Genomic DNA, 25,103 nt, shown 5'->3' with positions numbered 1-25,103 from the left:
GATGATGAAACATGTAGGAATTTCAAAAAGCAAGTTTTCAATAAAATTTTAGATTTTCAGACTTTGGTAAGATGGGTATTATTGTACTCGCCATGACCGCAGGCATCTGAAGAGAGCACAGTAATGATTATCTGTGAAGAATTTACAAAGATTGAACTACTATTTTTTTTTTTTTTTTTTCATGATTTCTTATTCAGAAGATGTTGCTTTGCCAAAACTGTTAAACTTTTCCACAAGGGCTTGATGGTGACAAATATCAAGATTTTATGCTTTATGCCAAAATTAATTGATTGATTGTTCGTTTTAGGGGCCCAGTTAATCAATCAATCAATCAATTAATGAGTATATATTTTTTTTAAATTGTGCATATATTTGTTTTTAAATATGTATATACAAATACCATTTTAAAAATATATATTTTTAAATATATGTAACAATTAAAATGATTATTGTGATTTTTTTAATTATTTAAGATTATATTATTATTTATTAGTGCTGTCAAACGATTAATCGTGATTAATCACATCCAAAATAAAAGTTTTTGTTTACATGATATATATGTGTGTGTACTGTGTATATTTATTTATGTTTATGTACATATAAATACACACAAATGCATGTATATATTTAAGAAAAATATGTATATTAAATATATTTATATATAACAAAGTATATAAATGTTAATATATACATGTAAATATATTTAAATATTTTCAAAATATATACAGTATGTGTGTGTATTTATATATGCATAATAAATATACACAGTACACACAGATATATTACATAAAAAAACTTGTATTATGGATGCGATTAATCACGATTAATCATTTGACAGCATGTTCTAGAGACCCATACATAATTAAATATTTTTTTTAAATGTATTATACTTTTTAGAGTTTAAAATTATAATTTTATGATTTATAAATATATTTTTTAAATAAAACATGATATTTTTTAATTTTATGTTTGATTTATTTATTGTTCAAGGTACTCAGCCACAAATAAATATTATTCATTATAAATCAAATATTTAACTTAATTTAATTTGAATTATTATTATAATTTTAAAATGTTGAATTTCAAATATATTAGGATATATTTTAAATGATTTGTTTATTTATTGTTCTAGTGACTAGTAAATAGAAACAGTGCCATGGAACTATTCACACTGATGGTGAACCTTTGCCCACAGACAAATGTAGGTAGCAACTTCTTGTTAATATCTTATGGTGTAATTAATTACCTTAAAAAGAGCATATTTTACTGCAAAGCCACAAACTATCTTCCAGCACTGCTAGCTTCACGCATCTATTGTGTATTTTCTGTTAAGTGCGGGTGACAGTGAGTTTGATTTATTATCGCACTGCAGTTAAAGTGCTCAGATCCCGCAGACGCTGTCACCGATTCCCTCTGTAGGGTCCCTACGGAGGCCACACAGCCAGGGGAGAAGAGCACAGCTGATATGGGACGCATCCCAGAAGACTTTGAGTCTGGAAGACCGGATGTCAGCACTTCTGAAGAACACAGCACATGAATATTTATGAGCGCTGCATAGGTAACAGTACACAGCTTATATATGTGTGTGTGTTTGAGCCCCAGAGGGCCGTTGAGCACATAACACATCACTCTTCCTGAGGCCCACTCACCCTTGAGCGCTATATCTCCTTTACATTCAACAGCAGTGTGTGTGTGTGTGTGTGTGTGTGTGTCAGTGCTGTAAGTAAATCAACAGCTGAAGCCTGCTCAGCAGAATCCACAGCGAGTCTCTGACTTTATAGAGTCAATGCTGAGCTCAAGTAAATCTACGTGCCTATAAACACACACTCACACACATGTACATGCACTCTCAGAAAAATAAAGAAGGTACAAAAGCTGTCACTGGGGCGCTGCCTTTGCAAAAAAAACACAACTACTAAAAAGTGCATAATAGTACCTTAAAAGTGCATATTGGCACCTAAAATGTACATCTTAGTGAAAGGCACCACCCCAGTGACGACTATAATAGTATTTTACATCAAATTCAAAGTGGTTGATCCCCAAAATGGCTGACGTGGTAAAAAAAAAAAAAAAAAAAGTATTGTTCAACTTGTATGTTGTACCAAATCTATAGAGACTAGTCATGTGATTTTTAGCCAAAGCAGTCAGAAGTTATAAGTACAAATGTCCATTTTTCATATCTCTTGACCACTAGGCGGCGCTGTGCCGAAACTGTGCAGTTAGCCTCAGGTCATGGTTATTATAAGACACACAAATTTTGGCTTTAATATGCTAAAGCGTTGTGGAGATATAGACTGATGTCCACTTTTGTGTGTTCTTCGTCAAATTCATTCACAGATTTTTCGAGAACAGTTTGACTAATTAACTTGAATTCCATCACTTTTTTAATCTGGTTTCAGTATTATATCAAAAGAAATGAGAATTTTGTTTCTAGCCTGTATGGTTCAAATGTTATTAGCATAAAAATGAGTGCAATATTTTGAACTGTTGGTGGCGCTAGAGATTTTGAGTAAGAGACTCCAAATGTGCTACGGTTAATGATGACCCTGTCCTCTATCAGTGTGCCAAATGTCATAACTTTCCTGCAAGCGGTTCTATGGGCTGCCATAGACTCAAGAGCGGAAGAAGAAGAAGCAGAAAATGACTTCACACCTGAATTGGCTTTAAATGTCCTTCACACCTGAATTGGCTTTAAATGTCCAAATAGCAATTGTTGTCAAGTAGACTGAAATTGTTTAAGGAATGTAGTTAAAACATTCAAGAAATGTCTTGGTCTCTTTTTTTCAATAAGGAATGACAATATTTAATAATTTTCATTCATATGCATCAATATAACCAAATACATAGTAATAATACAAAACATTTTGAAACACACACACACTAACACTCACTCACTTACTCACTCACTCACACACTCACACACACACACACACTAACACTCACTCACTCACTCACTCACTTACTCACACACTCACAGAGGTGATGGAGCAGGTGTGTGATTAATAGAGCTCTGCTCTCCATCAAACACACCGAGACAAAAAGGAAAAGAGATCAGTGCGTGCGTGTGTGTGTGTGTGTGTGTGTGTGTGTGCGTGTGTGCGTGTGCGCGTGTGCGTGTGTGTGTGTGTGTGTGTGTGTGCACTTTCAGATTCGAGATCTGGTAGATTTATAACCTGTCTGTGTTCCTCTTCCCTCAGTATCAGCTGATGTCTCTCTCACTCTCACACACACACACACACACACACAGTCTAGTGCTGAGAAGTTTCCACAAATCAATTAATTTGATCATTTTGTTTCAATGAACCAGTTAAATCTTCAACTGTTAGGATATTGGACTTTAGGTTTGTCTTTTTCTGTTTTATCTGCCTTTTTCCGTGTTTCCTTATTTGGTTTTGTTCCTGTTCAGTTTAGGATTAATTTGCTCATTAGTCTTGATTAGTTAACTCCCATGACCTGTTCATCCCTCGTCAGCTGCACTAGCTGTCCCAAGTCATCCTTTCTGCTCAGTTTTTGTCCATAATTGTATATGTTACGCCCTTCTAAGTCTCTGAGAGTAAAGCTTATTATTTTGATATTCCTGCCTGCCTTGTCTTGTGTTCCCACCTGGATTATACGTAACATCAACAATCACCAGCAGCAGTTCATCAGTTCTCCTGTATGATCATGTGTTACCAAACATACATACAGTTCACACGGTTTAAACACGTTTTAATGTGTACTCAAGTGGCAGTAGAAAACATTTTACACAGAAAAACGCTTCAGAGAAATCTGAATAAATGAGATCATGTCAGTCTTCTAGATCAGTGCAGAGCAGAGCGAGCTGACTAGAGCAGATGTGTTTGCTCACCGATCACACAACCACTAAACAGCGCTGTGAGATCCAGTGAGAAGTGCTTGAATTCAGTGAAGAACACAAATTACTGGTATAAACTAGTATCAGTCCATATCAGTCAACTGATATAAACTAGTTTAAATCCAGATAAAACAGCAGAACACTGCGTGCAGCGATACAGTCAGAAGGCTTTTCAATCTACAAAACGCCATCGTTTACCATGGATTTACTGTAGTAACACTAACTGCACCATGGTATTGTGGCAGAAATGTGGGGCTAGCGTTTGGAGATGGTCCTCACTGCAGAACACAAGATCCAGGGGGTGTGGTTGGATCTAGATCCAACTCCTCCCAACTTACATTTACCTAAACCTACCCGTCTCCACCCCCTGATCCCTAAACCCACCCATCCCCACCCCTAAACCTACCCATCTCCACCCCCTGATCCCTAACCCACCCATCCCCACCCCTAAACCTACCATCTCCACCCCCTGATCCCTAAACCCACCCATCCCCACCCCTAAACCTACCATCTCCACCCCCTAGATGTGGATCCAACCCCACCCCTGGATCTTTGTTCTGCAGTGAGGGGCTACTGAGCGTTTGTGCATTTATAATAAATGTACTTAGACAACTGTTTTACATATAAATAGGCTACCTAGACACCATATAGTTGCATTTTTACCACAGTATTGAGGTGCTATATGTGTGGTTTAACTCTGGTTATCATGATGTAAATGTATGCTACTATGGAAGAACAATGGTTAATTTTAATAAAACTGAAACAGTCAGAAAAATCTAATTTCACCATATAAAAAAGGAGGTTGCTGCAGTTTTTACAGATGTTACTGATTTTGATAATGAGCATAAATTTACATCTGCATCCTAACTTGTCAACTCAATGTCAAATGTGCATTTCTAAGAGACCAAAAAAATTATATTAGTATTGCATATATATATATATATATATATATATATATATATATATATATATATATATATATATGGGCGTGTATAAATATAATGTGGGGGGGGGGAGGTTGGGAACCACTGTTCAAGATAATTTAATCTACAGTCAGTTGCAGCAGATCAGTATATTATAATGATTTCTGAAGATCACGTGACACGGAAGACTGGAGTAATGATGCTGAAAATTCAGCTTTAATCACAAAAATAAATGACATTTTACTGTATATTCATATAAAAAGCAGTTATTTTAAATTGTAAAAATATTTCAAAATATTCCTGTTTTTACTGTATTTTTTAAATTAAAAAAAACAGCATTGGTGAGCAGAAGAAACTTCTGTCAAAATCATTAAATAATCTAAATAATCTAATTTAATAATGATAATAATAAATTGATGCAGCTCAGAAATGGCATGAATGCATTTACACTACAATTACAGTACATGTTTTACAGGGACATGTTTCAAAATAACATTTTCAGTATATAAATATGAAATGATATTTCTAAATATGAATTGAACAGATATTCACATAGAAATAGGGATGCAGCGATTAAGCGGTTCCGCGATTAACCGCGCTTTAAAACGTCACGGTTAATTAATCGTAAAGGTTCCACAAAACCGAGTGTTTCTGTTGCACGGAGCTGAACTGTTGCAGCTTGTGCAAAATGAAAACAAAGTCACACTAGTGGTGCACCAGCTTAAAATTACGTGCTTATCAGAGACACTGAGGCTACTACACTAATTATAATAGTGACAGAGGGACTAAACAGCGAATCTTTATTTCCACCAAAGAAATGCCTGTCGATAGTAGTGTTCAGGGCTCCACAGTGCGAGCATTTCACTCGCATTTGCGACTAAAAATAGATGTGTGCGAAGTCGAACTGGAAAATGTATTTAGGAGCACAAGTGCGAATATCTATAATAGAGTGATATCTATATATCAACGACTGATTCGTTATTATTGTTCAGTAACACAAGTTCCATTAGTTAACATGAAAAAACAATGACTGCATTTATTAATAATGCTATCTTAATTTAAACTTTTAATAATACATTATAAAATCAAAAGTTGTCTTAATATAATTCAATGGAGCTAACATTAACTAACATAGTTGTATTTTTTATTAATCAACATTAACAAAGAATATTAACTGCAACAATTAGCTATTGCACATTTTTAGTTAATGTTAACCTGCTTTAACTAATGTTAACAAATGGGACCTACCTATTGTTCTTTCGTTCATTATTTTCAAAAGAGAAATACTGTCATGGATGTTTACAGAGCAGCGGTCACCTTTTTTAATTCTAATGGGAGAGATGGACTTTTGTTTGTTGTTTGTTTATTATTATTTTGTGCTGTATTGTTGGTTACTGTGTTATTTCTGTTTCAAAAGCCAGCAATAAATAACACTTTAACATCTAAAGAGTGTTCATGTGATTTTATACATTATTAATGTTGGGAAATGAATAAATGCCTAATAATCGTCATAATCGTAAAACCGTGATTATTCATCAGACAATAATCGTACCAGCAAAATCTATAATCGTTGCATCCCTACATAGAAAACACCTATTTTAAATTGTAATACTATTTCACAATATTACTAATTTTACTGCATTTTTGATCAAATAAATTCGGCCTTGGTGAGCAGATGAGACTTCTTAATTAAAATGATATTAAAACAAATGTTACCAACTTCAAACTTTTGAGCAGTAGTGTATGTGAGTAGCAGCAGGAAGAGGAACGTAAAGTTTGCTTCAGTTGAGATGAGAGTGAATGTGCTGAATGATTTCAGTCATTCATGAAGAATCAGAATCAGAATTCAATCAGTCCTCATTTCCTCATCCTAACGAGCTGTAATTGTGTCGCCTTGCACACGCACACCTCTGCGATGAGAGCGTGAGGTAACCATGGCGACCAGCGGCCTCCTTTAAGATTGATGGATGACGATTGTCTGACATTGTCCCCAGACTCAGCATCACTCCAGCTCTCGCTATCACTGCCGCCGCCAAAGCCATGGCAACAACACAACACTCACCTGTGAGGATCGACCCGCTAAACCTCGCTATCCTTCCTCAATGGTCAACACATGGACAAAAAAATGAAGCTCATCTATGAGGCCGTACAGTTATGTGGGTCTGGCTGTGCCTAAATGAGTGGTCATATCTGAAATGGTTGTGGCTTAAAGTTCTGCAGTACAACATCTTCATTTTGGAAACAAAGAAATCCTGTGCAATGCTGTGCAGTTTTGGCAGTGTAGAACAGATTAGTTCATTTTAATTTTAGTTTACATTTTAGTAATCTCGTTACATGCTTTTCTCTTTATTATTCTCCTTTGTAGCTTTTGTTGACTTCAAGTATTTCCATTTAGCTTTAATTAGTTTTCATTTTACTTCTAGTAATTTTAGTATTTCCACTTACTTTTGTTCAACATTTCTAATTCTTAACTTAACTCATCTCTCCAAAATGTACATCAATTTTATTCATTTATATATTTATTTATTACAAACAATTAGTTAATTTCAAATTTTGTTTGTTTTAACAATTTTGTTGCATGCTTTTGTCTTTTTTTATTTTAAATATTTCTATTTAGCTTTCCATTTATTTATATTTCAATTTTAGTATTTCAGCTTTTATTATTTTATATTTATATTTACATTTAATCATTTAGCAGACACTTTTATTCCAAGGGACTTGCATATGAGACAACATTTCTAATTACAATAATAATAATCATAATAATTATATATATATATATATATATATATATATATTTGTTTACATTTTACTTGATGTTTTCAAAAGTATTTTATTTCAGTTATAGCCAATGCAACAATTCTAAAGTATTTTGAAGTAGCCTTTCGTGTACAAAAAGATTACATTTTATTTATTTTTTATTACATAGTTAATGAGATCTGGTTTACTTGGCCGATCGTGTGCCTGACTACACAAGCACAAGCACCCAGGGTGTTTGATATGTTAGATATATTTCCGAAGGACCACAAGCTCTAAAAAGACACGCCCACAAACCCAATATGTACAGTGGGTGTGGCTAAGCCCACAGTGGGTGTTTCAAATGTGTGGTGGGTGTGGCTACACATGATGTGGGTGTGTCTATTTCTGATGACTGTGTGTGCTTATTTTATTATTAGTTCTAAACTATTAGAATATTTATTAATATTGTAATTAATAAAACCTTTTACGTTTTCATTTTAATTTAAGTTAAATTCAGATTTTTGTCAATATCTTTAGTTTTTGTTAATTTTAAATATTTCTGTTTATCTTCAATTTACTTTCTCTTTAGTTTTAAATTCAGGAAATTTAGTACTTAAATTTATCTTATTTTAGAGTAAAATTTGTGAGGTTTTCATCTGATATTTATATTCAATAGCAGTTTTGTTTCCCCTTATCAAATATTTTGTAATAGTTTTTGTTTTCGATAATAACACTAGTACTCATGCCCAAATGTGGGCGTGTCCAATTATGTTGTGGGCGTGTCACTGTCTAAAATGGGTGTGTCTCCAATCCTCACCATTCTTGACCTCTACTTCCGGACATGACTCACACAGCTAAAATGAAATCTGAGTGGCAAATTTTTATTTTAAACAGCAGGACCTGGAGGAGACCCACAGATTTCCCTTCTCACTTGCTAATCAAAACGTCTGTCAGACATCTACTTCTCTCAAGAGAGCCTCAGCTGTCGACGGCGCTCCACAGGGCCTTCCTTTCATCTGTCAAAATTTCTTTTCTCCGCCTCATTTTTCACTTTTTTTCACTCCCGTCAATTGTTCTTCTGTTTCTCTCCAGGTAAAACCGAACTCGGGCTCTGAATGGAAAATGTAAATGCAGCTTTTAGACTAAATGCACCTGGCTGAGGCTCCGTCCCATGCGACCCCACGCTTGCCAGACGGAGAAAAACCCCTGCGCTCGACCACACCGACACAACAATGGACTTCAATAGAGTAACAACAACACAAGAACAGTCAAACAGCACTAATAGGTGAGCAGCTGAAAAGAGTGCATGGCAGCGACTCACAAAAACTCAGCAGGCGTCGAGCTGCACATCAGACGCATCATATTGGTCTTTAAAAAACACACAAAACCAACCGAAAGCAACAGTAACAATGCAACTACACCAGCGTGTGCGTGTTTGTTGGGCGTGTATTAAGTCGCTTGGCTGGGAATCGGCGTTGATCATGGATCATATGGAGAGATAAAGACCGCCCACCCGCTGATCTCCCACAATGCACCTCACAGCCTGCAGTCATCAGCAAACAATAAACAGTCTCTGCAGAGAGCTGCTCCACATCCACCTGCCTCACACAAACACAGCGCACGTCTGTCTTCTGATTTCTTCAGAGCACATTCTGCACCTCCAACACATCCCAGGATGATTTACATCATATAGTGTTATTGTAGTACCACTGAGATACTATTAGATTTCGATTTATATTATATCAGTTATTTTTGTATTTTCAGTTTTCATTTTAATTTTAGTAAAATATTTTAGTAATTTGTTGTGCATTTTTGTCATTTAAGTAATTATATTTACATACTTAAAATGATTAAAAATGGCAATAAATACAAAAAGCTTTCAGTAAAATTAAAAGGTATTTTAATACATTTTTATTTTAGTATTTTAGGAAATAAATGTTAATATATAAATATATATATATATATATATATACACATTAAGTATATATATATATATATATATATATATATATATATATATATATATATAATATGTTCAGTTACTTCATTTATATGGCAATGAAAAGAAACTATTCATTGCCATTAAATTGAAATTATTGAACCTACACATAGAAGCCTGAAAAAATAAATAGCATTCAAATAGCATTTAAAGGTTTTTGCATCTGAACTCTTCATATATTAACTTGTAATGTTATAAGTCAATGTTTATTTTATTTTATTTTAAAAAAACGAACAAAAAAAAGTTATTTTTATGGTTTTATTTAGCTTAAAACTAAAAAACCTGGTCAACACCTGAAGCTTTTATACATAATGCATTATAAACATTTTTGTAATGCATTAATTAGGCCGTGCAATGCACAGTTAAAATATGTTACAACACTTTTAGTATAATGCATTAAAACACATTGTAATCAATCAATTTCAGATTTCAAATATTATAATGCATTTTAACTTTGGTTACAGTTATTTATTTATAATTCATTATACGTAATAGCTTCCAGTGTTAGGATTTATGTTTTTCATGCTAAATGGCAAGAGAAACGTTAATTAGATATGTTTACATATTTAGGGGTGTTCGTAATACCGTTATTCATTTGTAAAACATGCAAAATTGTTGCAATGTGTAAATTGTTGCATTGAAGCGAGCGCAAAAATGGTTGTGTAAACAATTTCTGCAGTGATCGGCATGCAGTGTTTTCACGCGCTGACAGATGAATAGTCTGATGTTTATATCTGGGACAGATGTGTTTGTGGGGTCTCTACCTTCACGTCCACGTGAGCCATGAGCACAGCGAAGTTGGTGAGGTGTGTGCAGGAGCAGGTGGTGTGCGTTCGGTTGGTTCCCAGCAGCCGGCAGTCCTGCGTCGACCAGAAGCCCGTCATACTGCGCTTCGAGTAGCTCCAGAACGAACAGTTGGGGTTGAAACTCTCCTCTGACTGCTGAAAGACGAGGAAGAACAAACTGCATCAGAGAGGAAAGCAGCTAAACACACAACATAAGCCAGAATAAGAGTTACACGCAGAGTCCAAAACCTTCAGCAAAACACTGGCCAAAAGAGTTTAACCAGCAGAACTGATCATAAAACTGCAGGATGGATGATAAAGACAAAACTGGATGACTGGCTGAACCATTTACCTATATTTCAAAGACAATACAAGTAATTATGAAATTACATATAAAGATGTAGCTAGTTGCCAAAGCAAAATTTATCATTTTGATTTAGTGTTACTTGATATTGTAAAATAATAAAAAAAATTAAACTAAAATAAAAATGCTAAATTAATAAAAAACTACAAATACATTAACATTAATTACAAGAAAGCACAATTAAATACAAGTATTACAAACTATACATATATAAAATGATAAATACAATTAATAATTTAATTAATAAATAATAATTTATACAAAATACACATTAATTAAAAAAAACTATAGAAACAGTTACAAAAAACAACTAAAAATTACTAAATAAATAAAAAATACTAAAACTTTAACTAAAATTAAAATGAAACAGAAACTATAAAAATAAAAACTGCTTCTAAAATCTATAATAGCATCCCAATGATACTAATTTAAAGAATATTATTTCCACTACTCAAGTGCAGTTCTTTTTTCACAAGGGTAAGCAAATACAGAATAATTTTGAATAAATTCATCAAACTAATCAATCTAGCCTCCATTCCATGCCGAGGCCTCTAAACTACAATATTTAACCAATTTTGGAGACAAATTCTAAGGAATGGATTTAAACTCAGGAACCGAGAGTAAAAGACTCTCACTGGTGGCTAAAGAATTATCAAATTAGCCAAAATCTATAACAAACAGAGACTCCGGGTGGCTGGCGGCTGGTATTCTGTGGAAATCTGAAGATTCCTTGTGGATTTGCCGATATCTTTCTCCCGTGAGCGAATCCTACACACACAGACAGGAAACCACGTTCCCAGCTCTAATCAAGCCTGGAGCCAGAGATTCTGTGAGTGTGTCAATGTTTGGGTGCGTTTCAATAAAGCGCTTGGAGAAAAATAATTCAAGCTTAAATGCTGGTGGCAAGGGAATGGGCAGATTTTAACGAGCAGAACTATTTTTTACCAATCATGACATTGCAGGAAGGATGATAACAATATGTTGTGAGCAGGCCTTAAGCAGGTGCCTGCTGAGAAAAACAATAGACACCATCACAAAATTTGTAATGGTTTTGCTGGTTATAATGGGACTTGTATTGGTTTCAATGGAAACTGTAATGGACCCTGTGGGTCTCTACTGGTAATTGGTTACCTTCTATAGGTGGCTTGTTAAAACCAATAAATCCTAATGGAATATGTCCCAAAACACAATACAAAAAAAAAACATTTTTAATGGTTTTAATGGTTAAAAGTTGATGGTTTGTAATGGTATTTGTGGTGGAAACCATTAGAATTTTTTGTGATGGGTCTATTGTTTTTTTTTTACAGAATTGATCACTCTTACTGGTGGCTGAAAGCATTAGGAAATTGGCCAAAATCTATAACAAACAGACACGCAGAGCTGCGATTCTGTGGAAATCTTCTGCGGACACAGATTCCTAACCTGTCTAATCACAGCCGAGGCAGAGTTTGTGTGTGTGATTTTCTGGGTGTGTTTCAATAAAATGCTTGGAGAAACATAATTCAGGCATAAATGCTGGTGGTGTGACTGAGGGACCCGCTGATTCATTACCTCTTCATCTGAATTACCCAACCAATCAAACGCATGATTATTCCAAGGAATTTCCTTAGAAAAATGATGTTTTATTCTAACAACAAACCTCACAGCGAATGCAACACAAACTGCACGGCTCCGTACCTGAATATGTCGCACGGTGAATATGACGGGGTCGGACAGGTAGACTTTGTTGCTGTCTTTGTTGATGGCCGCCGTTATAATGGGAGAGTTGACGATGACAGAGTAGTTTGTGTTCAGCGTCTCGCTGCTGAACTTCATGCTGGCGTTTTCAGTGGACAGATACGAACCCAGATGCTTGTACAGGACGAACGCCATCCGGATCTCCCCTGAAAGACAGAGCGGCGATTAGTTTCTTTATGAATTTATTCAGCATTTGTATGACAAAGTTCAGTTGTTTCAGAAAAATTGTTCAGAAAAATTTGGCTACTCAACAGAAGCTGAAAAAAGCCTCACATTTGAGAGAATCAAATAAATCGGTCAATCATTAACGGAGGCTTGGAACAAAAATGCCACCAAATCTGAGAAATATGCAGATTGGGCCTGAATATGCCCCTGTATGAGTTTGTTTTGAATATTTAAAACATATGCACACATGCAAGAGTACAGTTTTTTCCCCAAATAACAGCATAACTGCAAATGTGATATTGATTTTATATTACAGGTTAATAACAAGACATTAATATTAAGTATCTTAGCATTTTTTGGACAACAACGGGTGAGAGCCCATGGAATGATGGATGGATCTTAGCATTTTAGACACAATACTGTTTTTGTTCTATTTCACAAGCAAAAATAGCTCCAAACAAAGCCACAGCAGAACCATTGCACATTATGTTTTGTTACTGAATGAATATGTTTTTGAACAAATCGGGTGAGTCAATGATTCAATGACTCACTTATAACAGTCACTTGTTTCATATTTAAAAGTAAATTTAATATTTCTATACTGAAAATATTTTACTATAACATTTTTCATGTAATTGTAGTGTATATGCATTCATGGCATCTCTGAGCTGCATCAAACAGTTGAGAGTGTTTAGATGTTTTGGAAAGAAGTCTCTTCTGCTCACCAAGGCTGCATTTGTTTGATCAAAAATTTATAAAAGATTGGATGAAAATTTGTCAAATATTATTACTATTTAAATCAGCTGTTTTCTATGTGAATATATTGTAAACTGTAATTTATTTATGTGATCAAAGCTGTATTTTCAGCATCATTGCTCCAGTCTTCAGTGTCACATGATCCTTCAGAAATCATTCTAATATACTGATTTACTGATCAACAAACATTGCTATTATCAATGTTGAAAACTGTCAGCCTTATGTCGTGTGTCTTGTGTGTCCCGCCCTCATGTTTCCATATATGGTCATGTTCCTGTCCTTGTTATGTTTGATTATGACTTCATTCAGCTGTGTGTGTTTAATTAGCCTGTGTATTTAGTTCCTGCCTGTTCAGTTAGATTTTGTCTGGTCTACTCGTTACTCCTTGTGTTCCTGTGTATCTGCCCTGCCTTGTCTTGCCCTGTTTGGATTTATTAAAGACTGTTTGATTTGAGTTTATTCCACATCTCGTGTTGCTCGTTCCTCCCCGCTGTGTGCACCGTGACAAAAACAGTTGTGCTGCCCAGTATTTTTGTGGAAACCGTGATACATTTTATTTTTCAGGATCCTTTGATGAATACACAGTTTTAAAGAACGGCATTTATCTGAAATATAAATATTTTGTAACACTATAAATATCTTTCACTTTCGATCAATTTAACGCATCCTAGCTGAATGAAAGCTTCTTTAAAAAAAAAAAAAAAAAAAAAAAAAAAAAGTTTTTATTAAAAATTAGACTTTATATACAGTTTATGTGCCACTTCTGATGTGCAATGATGGATTTTATTGACCACAAATTAATTTGATTGGTAACCACCTTTAGGGTTTTATTCATCTTCATTTATTACATGATGCACACTGTACATACAAGGTTAGAAAAACTTTGCCCTTATAAAAGCTCTTATAAAAATCCTCCTTATAAAAATGACTTTAAGTGGGCAAATATTGGCCCTTAATGGAAAAGGTAATTTCTTTGACCGTGCCACCTGCTTAAGCCTTTACAAAGCCAAAGCAACAGTATAACAAAGCAAAACTTGTTAAATCTGCTGTTGAGCATGGCTTGATGGGGCATACCGGGGTTCAGCCACACGTTTCTTTAGCGCTCACTAAAAACTCTTCATTACCACATCATAGAGATCAAGCAGACACCATCTCCAGCTGATCGAAGCCCTGTTTCAGCCGTTATATTAGAGGAAAAGAGCAATGAAGTTAAATAATTTGAGCTTTGATTAGATGGGATTCGGTAGATCATGTAATGAATACATAACACCCATAATGCTTTGTTCCTCTCGGCAGCATTTACTGAGAGCCACAAAGGTTTCGAGTGAGCGAGAAAAAGGGAGGAAAAAATCTACCCGTACAGCTATATTGAAATGTCATTAGTGCTTTACTGCCTGCTTTGACAGAGCTACAGTTCTGCTTGTTATTTACGCGTCTCACTTGCTTTTTTTCTTGAAAATAAATGAAAAATCACCCCACCACGGCCTCCCTGTCACTTCTGGATCACTGACTCACAAGAACAACAAATCACAAAAAATGTTTAATATTTCTTTTATTTTTTTTTCTTCATTTTAATTTAGTAAAAGTAAAACAAATGTTGTGCATTTAAACAAAAAAAAATGTCTATATAGTTTTCATTAATTTTAGTTGTAGTTATTTTAGTACTTCAACTTAAACTAAAGGAAAATGAGAAATATTGCCTTGGCAACTAATTTAAATAAGTTAAAGTTTTTAGTTTGTTTGTTTTTTTAGTTCAGTTTAGGTATATTTTACAGTTTAAATTTTAGTTTTACTTTATTTAGTTATGCTGATTTTACTACAAATTAAGCTAAAAAAAAATTAAGAAATGTTGCCTTGGCAAGTAGTTAAAATTAAATATTAAAATACTTAAAATTAAATACGAAAATACTAATTATTATTATTTTTTTTTTCATTTTATTTCAGGTAATGTTTTAAGCATAAAGTTTTTTTAATGTTTTATTTTATGTTTAGTTCATTTTTAATGGTTTTAGTGTTTAGTTTTAGTTATTTTAACATATTTTATTTTAGCAAAATTTTATTTTATCAAACTTTAAATGAAAGATATGCTGCCTTGGCAACTAGTTGATTTTTTTTTCTTTAATATATTTAATTTAATGTCTATTTTTTTGGTTTTAATTTGTTTTTAATTTATTTAGTTATTTTACTAATTCAAAATGAAAATTATAAATATTGCATTGACAACTAGTTAAATAATATAAAATAGATAAATAGAAAAATTATATATATATATATATATATATATATATATATATATATACACACATGTGTGTGTGTGTGTGTGTGTGTATTAAATTACTGTAAATTGTTTTGTTTTTCTTCTTCATTATAGTTTTAGAACTTCACTTAAAGAAAATGAAACATTTTGTGCTGGCAACTATTTTTTTTTTTTTTTTTATTTTAGATAATTTTAGTTTCAGCTAGAGTCACATATGACCGTCTCATAACCCCGTGTCTGCCGCTGTGTCGTGTCTGTACCGTTTCTGCCGTGTTGTTTGAGGGTGTTGGCTGACAGGTGGATGGCGTTTCCCTGGCCTCCCGTCTGTGGAAACTTCAGATCGGGAAGATTTCCGTCTGTGCTCATCCTCGCCACCTCCAGCTCTAAACAAAGACAAACACACACACACACACACACACACACACAGTTAAACCATACAAATAATCCACACAATGCATGGCAAGTGAGGATTCTGGCAATAACACACCTCAGAATTCAACTGAGGTATTTTGAGTTTAGAAGTATAATGAACGTGAAGTCTGTCCTGTCCACTTCACTAACTGTCTGGTTTGGCTCAGCCACAAAATCAGAACACTACAGAGGACAGTTCGGTCTGCTGAAAGGATGATTGATGCTCCCCTGCCCACCCTCTAAGAACTGTATACATCCAGAGTGAGAAAAAGGGCTCAGAAAATCACTCTGGATCCCTCACATCCATGCCATCTCCTTTTTGAACTTTTGCCATCTGGTCAGCGTACAGAGAACCGAATATCAGGACAGCTAGGAACAAGACCAGTTTCTTTGCCCTGGCAATCTACCTCATGAACAGTTAAATGTTCTCCCACTGTGCAATAAAACTGTGCAATAAGCTTATTTACTCATCACCATACATCCTAGCACATCCCTACATCTTATTTCTTATTCTATTTCTAATTCTATTTTGTCTATAGCACACCTGCGTGCGTGTGTGCGTGTGTGTGTGCTTTTTCATTTTTTATTTATTCACACAGGGCAGTCGTGGCCTAATGGATAGAGAGTTCGACTTGTAGCCCGAAGGTCATGGGTTCGAGTCTGAAGCAGGGATTGTAGGGGGGAGTGAATAACCAACACTCTCTCCACCCTCAATACCACGACTGAGGTGAGACCCTTGAGCAAGACACAGAACCCCCAACTGCTCCCCGGGCGCCGCAGCAATGGCTGCCCACTGCTCCGGGTGTGTGTTCACTGCTGTGTGTACACTTGGATGGGTTAAATGCAGAGCACAAATTCTGAGTATGGGTCACCTTACTTGGCCACACACCACTTCCCTTTCTCTTATGTTTTATTATCTGTGTGTTGTTGTCCTTGTTGTTTTCTCTCTGTACTGGAAGCCGTGACACTAAAACAAATTCCTTGTATGTGCAAACATACTTGGCAATAAAACTCTTTTTGATTCTGATTCCGATTCTTATTCTGAAAAAGGACTGAAACAAAAGCTGTTTTACATATGAGCTCCATCCCACTTGTGTGTTATTCTGCAATCTTCTGATTTCATATAAGCATTTTGTGTGAGGTATTTAAATTGTAATTCACTGAAAAGATTGATCTCTATTTGGTGTTCAATAAAACTGTAGCAATGCCTGATTCATAAACAAATAATTCCTTTGAACAGATTTTTTTTCCATTAATCATTGAATCTGAATGATTGAATCACTAATCAGACTAATACAGTTCTCAAGGTCTCAAGTTCTGTTTTTGCATATGTGGATTACAGAGCTAGATTAATTTGAGGATTTAACTCGATCTGGATTGTTTAGTTCTTCCAAACATATCTCAGTTGTTCTCATAGCAACAGGTCTGTAAGACCAAACTTACTTGGAAACAGGATTATGTGACATAAATAGGATTGAACTGCAGCAATTCCAGCGGAGGTAATACTTGAAGTCTGTCACAGATGCTGCTTCTGTCTTACAAGAGCACCCTGTTGGTTTCCGTTCACACTGACCACTTCTATACTTTTTCTCTTTCAGATAATACTCCTTCATAACAGTAGTTGAACCAAAATAAAAACTTTGACAACACACATTTTAAAACGCAACGATGCACGACATCGAAATGTTTGCATCACATACTTGCATAGAGTCTGCAATTTGAAAAAAGTTCAAACGGAGAATGAAACTCCTGCTGTGCTGTTTGCACAAATCAAAGCATCTTGCGTTGCCTGAGATTTCGACAGAGATTCAGCACAGCTCTCTAATTAAAGTATGAATGCACTGACTCACTGCATCACGCCAGGCCTGCAGCCTGATTTTGGGCATTCATAAACATGCTTTCAGAGAAGCTGAAAAGAAGTCAGCCGCAATATCCCTCAGCATTTACACAAACACTTATCAAACCAAAATTAGCATTAAAAATCCCAAAAGAGAAACTCATTTGGCGGCGGGGCGGCGTGGGCCCGCTTACCACCGCTGCAGGTATTCGCCGCCGACAGGACAAAGGAGAGCGATAAAGAGCGGTGGGCAGAACCAGACGACTATAGCTTGCAGGAAATACTTTTTCATTCTTCCAGCATCGCTGTGAAAAGCTTAAGACTGCAAACAGCAGGCCGAGACGCTGTTGTGCCTCGAGAGAAATCAAAAGCCTGTTTAAATAACATGTTAATCGCCCAAAATCTGCTCGCCAGATTATGAGCGTGAGGACAAACACACTTTCCATCAAAAAGAGGGAAATCTAAATACAATGGCGTGCCATTTTTTTTTAAAGCGCATTATATTCAACCGAAGGAGGAGGATAACAACCACTTCAGGGTAAGTTGGCAAAAGATGAGCATCCATTCTCACACACAAACAGGCTTTTATTTCCCCAAACGACTGTGTCATCAACACTATCATCAGATGGCAACGCCGCTAATCTTCTCTCGATTCTCCACATGGCGCGATGTTGGCACTCTGCGTCGCCTTAAAGGGATAGTTTGCACAAAAATCATAATGCAAACCCGTATGACTGACATTCTTCTCTGAAACACAAAAGGAGATTATCTGAGGAAAATTCAGAGGGGTGTAGCTTCAAAAAACTAAAACTATATAAAACTAGCCTAAATGGTGGTCCAAGTCTTCTGGAGCCATTTGATGGGTTTGTGCAAGCACGATACCAAAATTTAAGTCATTAATATTTCTAATGTTTTATGTCTGTGTGCATTCACAACATACAACACAGGATCATTGGAAAAAAAGTACCTATGGCGATATTTCTGAAAAATTATATTATGTTGCATCTTACAGTTTTAAAGTGAAATGTCCAGTAAGTCGTGCTAAAAGCACGTTCAGTTTTATCTGAAACAGATGAATGTGAATCTGGCAATGTTTAACATTGGTTGTTGTACGTATCACAGCTGTTTGTAAATGAAATGCGTGGTTGAGTTGCAATACTCTATCGTGTATGAAAATAACATACTATCTACTCTAAACCTAACCAATAAGATTTAATAAAAGCAAAAATGTGATAAAAACACATTTTCTGAAGCAATCATGTCATTTTAGCTTTTTTGAGCTTTTTGATTGTGACTGGTTTTTCATAGAACTTGTATTTTAACGTGTTGCATCTCAAATACAGTGCTGTACCGGGTGCGCTGTTGAGCAAGTTTACTACATCAGAAAACCTGTATATATATGGAGCTTGTTATGTGATGCAAATGTCAAAATGCTTAGTTTACAAATCATGCACTATGGTAAAACTGTTTTGAGGTTATAACATAGAATTGTACAAGTAACTACTTGAAAATAAGTCTTTATTAATCAATAATTTCTCTGTAATCATAATTTGTGTGTTAAGGAACACAATTGTTGTTTTACAGCCACTAGTGTTAATTTCAGCTGGAAACTGCAGTGAATTGTTCATTTAGAAAAAATATAGGTAGGGGCAGTTTTTCCAGTGAGCCTTGATTCCAAACATCACTTTAGATGCATTGCGGCAAGTTTAACGTCAAACGTCACTGACTTTTGCATGAGTTGGATGAATAATTCTTACATTTCAGGACGTTTCTCGCAAAACATGTCTTGGAATATAGTGCAAAAGTCACATAGATGAGATGGGAGCACATATGAATGCTTTTTGAAGCTTGACTATACACCGTATAAATGGTTTTCCAAAGTTTTGAAGTAAACAAAACAGACTACTGGAGAGTTTTACAAGAAAATACTATTTTGTCTGCAAAATTTCACATTTATTCAATGCGTTACCAGCCATTTCTTTGAAATGAATTGTGAATTTCTGAGTGAGAAATTTTTTTTTGGACACTGTATTTATGGAAACAGCATCTCCTTGTGTGTTCCACAGAAGAAAGAGTATAATATGGGTTTGAAATGACACGAGAGTGTGTAAACTTTTCAATTTCGGCTGATCTATTCCTTTAACTGAAGGCTGCTTTTCATCTCGCTGGTGCCAGTGATGGACTCAGCGGCCCCACGGGCCAAACAAACCGTATAACGCTGCGAACTAACCTCATCAAACAGGGCCTGAAGGTCTGCTAAAGGTGTCACAGCCCATAGATTAATCGCCGCGCAGCACGGAGGATATAAAATAACCCTCAGAAAAAGTTTGTCGGGAGGGACTCCCTCCCCCCGCGGAGCCCAGCTCCGGATCCCTTAATATCAGGATAAATCGCATGCCAGACACGATAAATTCTGTTTTATTAATTCTCAAAATGCGACCATATCCGCAGAGGGAAGGCAGACCTACATTCTGGAGTTTCCATGGCAGCCAGACCGCCTTAAATCCCCGTCTTTAGGAATGGGAGATGCATCCGCTTTCATCCCAGAGGAATACACAGCCTGATCTTGGGAATGCTGACATTCACACTGTGATATTCACAAACAGATGCGAGTGGGACAGAAAAGCGTAGGCGTCCTCAAAATGTCTCGTCCGATTCCTCTGCGGGCTGCAAAACGAGTCGCAAACGACACTAAATTATAGCTCGGAGCATATGCTCACTCAGCCTTTCGTTTAAAAATGCTTAATTACGCCTTCCAGTGAATGAAATAACATGAGTCGCACACAAAAAGGAGTCAAATGCGTGTGCTAATGGTGGTGTGGCGCTGATATGAGGTTCTCTTTGATGAAAGCAGGTTTATCGGTGTGTATCAGGGTCGCTCGGGTTCATGGACGTCGCTGATAGCTGGATGTGCTGATATCTGCCAACACAATCAGAATCAAAAACTGATGCTTTCTATGGATAAGGCACGCTTTGGTGTCACTTTACACTTTTTTTTTTATGCATTAGAGGTACAAATCCCATGTGTGTTTTTTTTTTGTTGTTTGTGTGTTTTTTTTTTGTAACACCCTGAAAGTAACAATTTGGAAGATGAGAAACATTTCATATTTATTTTTTTTACACAAACTGTAGTGATGACAGCATTCAAAGCTCAACCATAAAAACCTGTTATCAGTGCTGACAATGAGAAAATGATTGAGCATCTTTTGAGAAATATAAATGCTAAAATGATTCAGCAATTTGTTTCTGTAATTTATGTGAAATATATATAAAAATGATCAAGATTTTTGTCATTTTTGAAACATATATATATAATAAAATAATTAATGCATATTTTTATGTAATTAATGAGAAATATAAATTACAAAAGGATTGATATTTTGTTCTGTAATGTTTGAAAAATAAATATATAATTAAATGTTCAAAGTATTTACTTACTGTAATTTATGGCGAATATAAATGACAAAATGATCAAGGATTTTTTCTGTAATTTATGATAAATATCTATTGTCTATTATCTATTATGACAGTTACCTATTATGACAAATGACCTATTATGACAAATTATCAAGTTTTTTTTTTACTGTAATTTGTGTGAAATATATATGACAAATTAATCAAGCAAAAATGTATTCTCTGTGAATCATGTGAAATTTGAATGAGAAAATATATATTATTTTTTTGTAAGTATTGTAGAATATCAGAGACTGAATCATTGAAACATGAGAGGCCCAAGGAAACAGGACGCCGTAAATCAGATTCCTAGCTCAAACTAGTATGAAGCAAGCAAACTAACCAGCAAGCCTCTTTCACAAAACAGCTTACAACCTTGAGACAAAAGAACACTTATTGATATTCCAATTCAGGAAGGAGAACGTCAAATTTGGGGCAAATAATCAAGACTGATGGTGAAAGAGATGGCCATCACGTGTTCCACGATTGAATTCACGAGCTTCCTTAGACTGACTTCTCCCCACATAGAAGACAGACCAAACCAACATTCCTTTGTCTAAAGAACATGCCTTCGTTCTCCATAGAACTATACAAAGACTTTCTTTTCATATGCACATAAAATCATCCTAAAAGGACATTTCTATGCAGAACTCCATATTATGTTTGTAACCCACATATTAGACTATCGTGTTTTAATCAAATATTATGTATGTCTTTTTAATCATTATTGAATAGCTGAAGGATTCAGATGCGTGTTTGGTATGTATGAGTGTATGAGAAAAATCATGCTTTAAATGTTTCTTCCAATCAATTCTTTGTCAAATGTATCATAAGTCCACTAAAGGAGGTAGAGCTTTTTCACATTTGGCTCTTAAATCTAGATTAAAGACACATCTCTTTAGCCAAGCATTCACATAATGCATCTTATAATCTTATACTGCAGTTATATCTGATCAAATGTACATTATTATTATTCTTTAGCTTGGGTTGAACAAATCATTTTTGCTTAGATGGAACAGCAGCTACGCTAATTATGTCTCTATTTGTTTCTCTGTTTCTGATTAACATCCCATGGTAACTAATGACAGAAGCTTCAGTCTGGATCCAACCCTTAAATGATCTGAGATGACCGAACACTTGAGAAAAGATAATGCCAACCCCTCAGAGGACCTCAGAGGATGCCAACGCTCAGACAACATACAGAATTACCTAATTTTGCCATAAGTTAAATATATTAAGGTTCTGCAATATATAAATATATTGTGGAAACTTAATTTCCTGTAGAGCTGCTTTGCAACGATTTGTATCGTAAAAAGCGCTATACAAACAAACTTGAACTATTCTGGTTATAGAAATCACATCCAAAATTATACTTTGCAAGAGTGTGTAAAATTCGGACCATGTGATGGAAGGAACACCCCTAGCTAAGATAATAGCCTATCTAATTGTTCAAGACACCAGAGGAGATGTGTCAAGAAGCCAAGTTTAAAAATTCAGGACACCATCAAACTCTCTCTTAGTCACCCTTCTCCTCTTCTTTTTAAAAATGCTCTCTTACAACCTCTTGGTCCTCTCCCTTCTCCTCTTCTTCTCTTTTGCCACCGCGTTTTGACGCTGCTCTTTGAGCGTGCTCTGGCCCACGTGCCAGCTGCTACCACAATGAGAAGAAAACCAACCTATAGTCTCTTTACATCCTTTTATTCTTTTACTTTATTTTCTTTTCCATTGTGAGTTTCGTGTACTCAGTTAAGTTTTGCCGCCACGCCTCGTCTCCGAGTTCAACTGGAGTCTGTGACCACCTCAAAACTTCTACCAGACACAACTCCATTGGCTTCCCAAGACGTCACTTCAAGACTTCTGAACTCTCAACCAATCAGACACTTCAGGGAACCCCCCTGTCTGCAAGGACTACAATGACAAAAGGGATTCCCTTATCAAAGCAAGCAACACCTCCAGGTTCTAACTGAATCAGGTGCAGTTAATACAAATGTTAGCCTCATTGAGAAACTCAAAGCGAGGGTTAAATAAGTGATTGATGGTTGTTCAGGTCTATGCAATTGAACATATTGCTGTAAACTTGGGATTTCACATTTTCATTCTCTTAAACTCATCCTTTCCTCACTTTCTCTCTCTCTGCAACGTGTGAATGTGTGCATGCTTGTGTTCATGTGTTAGATTAGTTTGTCTTAGGTTTATATAAATAAAATCTGATTTATATTGAAAAGAGAAGTATCTTGTGTTTTGTGCTCACAAGTTAATGTCTTAATCTGCCGATCTAGTTACTGTGCTATTAAATGGTGTTTTCACTATATTTTGGATTTTAATATCCAGTGCAGAGTTGATGTTATATGGCTTGGTCAATGAATCGCTGCCGACTCAGTGATCAGCCGTGAAACAGTGAGTCTGTTCAAATTCCTTATAAAATCATAAATGTAACTATTTTAACTAAATTTAGCTAAATTAAATTATTTGCTTTAAATTACATATTAATATTACGTTTTTTTTATTACGTTACAGTATATATGATGATCATCAATAATATTTTACTATACTTAATGAAAAATATAAATGGATAAATTATCAAGCAAATATTTTAGGAGCACCTATAATTTTTGGTTAGCAATACATTTTCTGAAGGTTAAGCACCTAATTTTTGAGTCTACAAAACATCCTCACTCTAACAGAAGAAGAGAAGATAAAGTCTTTCATCTGTACAGTGACTTTCATTCCTGTAGCTCAAAGAGTCGAGCAGCAAGGTGTTATGTTGGATTGATGAAGAATGCATGCATGACTCACGGATGTTTTCGGTGTTTTCCTGCACGACGTCGGTCTTCAGCAGGTTGTCTGCGAGCACGAAGGCACCCTGCTCGACGGTGTCCAGCAGCATGGTGGCGGCGCGCAGCTGATCTCTGCTCGACAGCTCCATCCATGCCGTCCGCGCCTGCGGCTGCAGCAGGTTATTCACCGTCTCCACCATCGCCTGCGCCCAAAACAGAGACACCAAACCTCTTAACATACATCCTGGCAAAAGTCAGTGCAGTGCTACAAACACAATGGCATTTCTGAAAGATGCATCTTGATGCACAAATCTATGCGCATGCATGCTTAGCAAATGAGACCCAATGACAGGAAAACATGTGAACCTTCATTAACATGAAACCACGTCCAAAACACTGTTATAACATGACAGATTGTACCAAACACACACAAAGAGTCAATTAACACGTGGCTCTGGTTTCTGCGATGCTGGATATTAAGTTGTTAAGATCAGTGAGCGGCGTAAGAAGCGGATACTCAGAAGCACAGATCTACAGTTGTGGCCGATCCTTCAGCTTTTAATAATGTTTAACCTCCATCATCAAAACCTCATCACTCCACTCAACAGCAGCACCGCCAATTAAACATTTAAAACGCTACGGGCCAAAAGCGCAGCGGGAATGCTAATCAGCCCAAGCCTAAACAAGTGACGATCTCATAAAGTTAGACTCAAACACTGAAGAGGAAGAGATGAAACCGCAGAAGGAGTCTGAAGACGAGAGTTCACGAATAACACGAGATGAGCTGATCCTGATCAATAGAGTATGAAAGAGAAAAGAGAAGATAAACTTACAGGCGGAGGATTCATGCTGGACTGATCGTGCATTAGTGTGTTTATGTCACGAATCCTGACCATGCACTTCCGTTCACTAGCCACCAGAGGTCACTCGTTCACCACATGGACTCATACACAGCTGTTCACAATGATCACGCCCACACCTGAGAACCATCTCGCAATCACCATCACCCAAACACACACTATATAAACCATGGACTTCCTCAGCATC

General features: G+C 35.8%; 1 protein-coding gene across 1 annotated transcript in view; it reads right to left on the bottom strand.

Annotated features, from left to right (window-relative positions):
* The window catches only part of LOC306868823 (adhesion G protein-coupled receptor L3-like), a gene marked incomplete at its 5' end in the record, with an annotated part of 222,555 nt that overhangs the window by 41,905 nt on the left and 155,547 nt on the right, over positions 1-25,103 (bottom strand). Inside the window, 4 exons of the mRNA XM_079415205.1 lie at positions 10,279-10,455; positions 12,341-12,546; positions 15,839-15,961; positions 24,076-24,259. Coding sequence (XP_079271331.1) covers positions 10,279-10,455; positions 12,341-12,546; positions 15,839-15,961; positions 24,076-24,259 — 690 coding nt within the window. The remainder of the gene's footprint in view (positions 1-10,278; positions 10,456-12,340; positions 12,547-15,838; positions 15,962-24,075; positions 24,260-25,103) is intronic.

The sequence above is a fragment of the Barbus barbus genome (genome assembly GCF_936440315.1).
Source record: "Barbus barbus genome assembly, chromosome: 1".
Taxonomy (NCBI): domain Eukaryota; kingdom Metazoa; phylum Chordata; class Actinopteri; order Cypriniformes; family Cyprinidae; genus Barbus; species Barbus barbus.
This window is presented reverse-complemented; position numbering and strand designations above follow the sequence as displayed.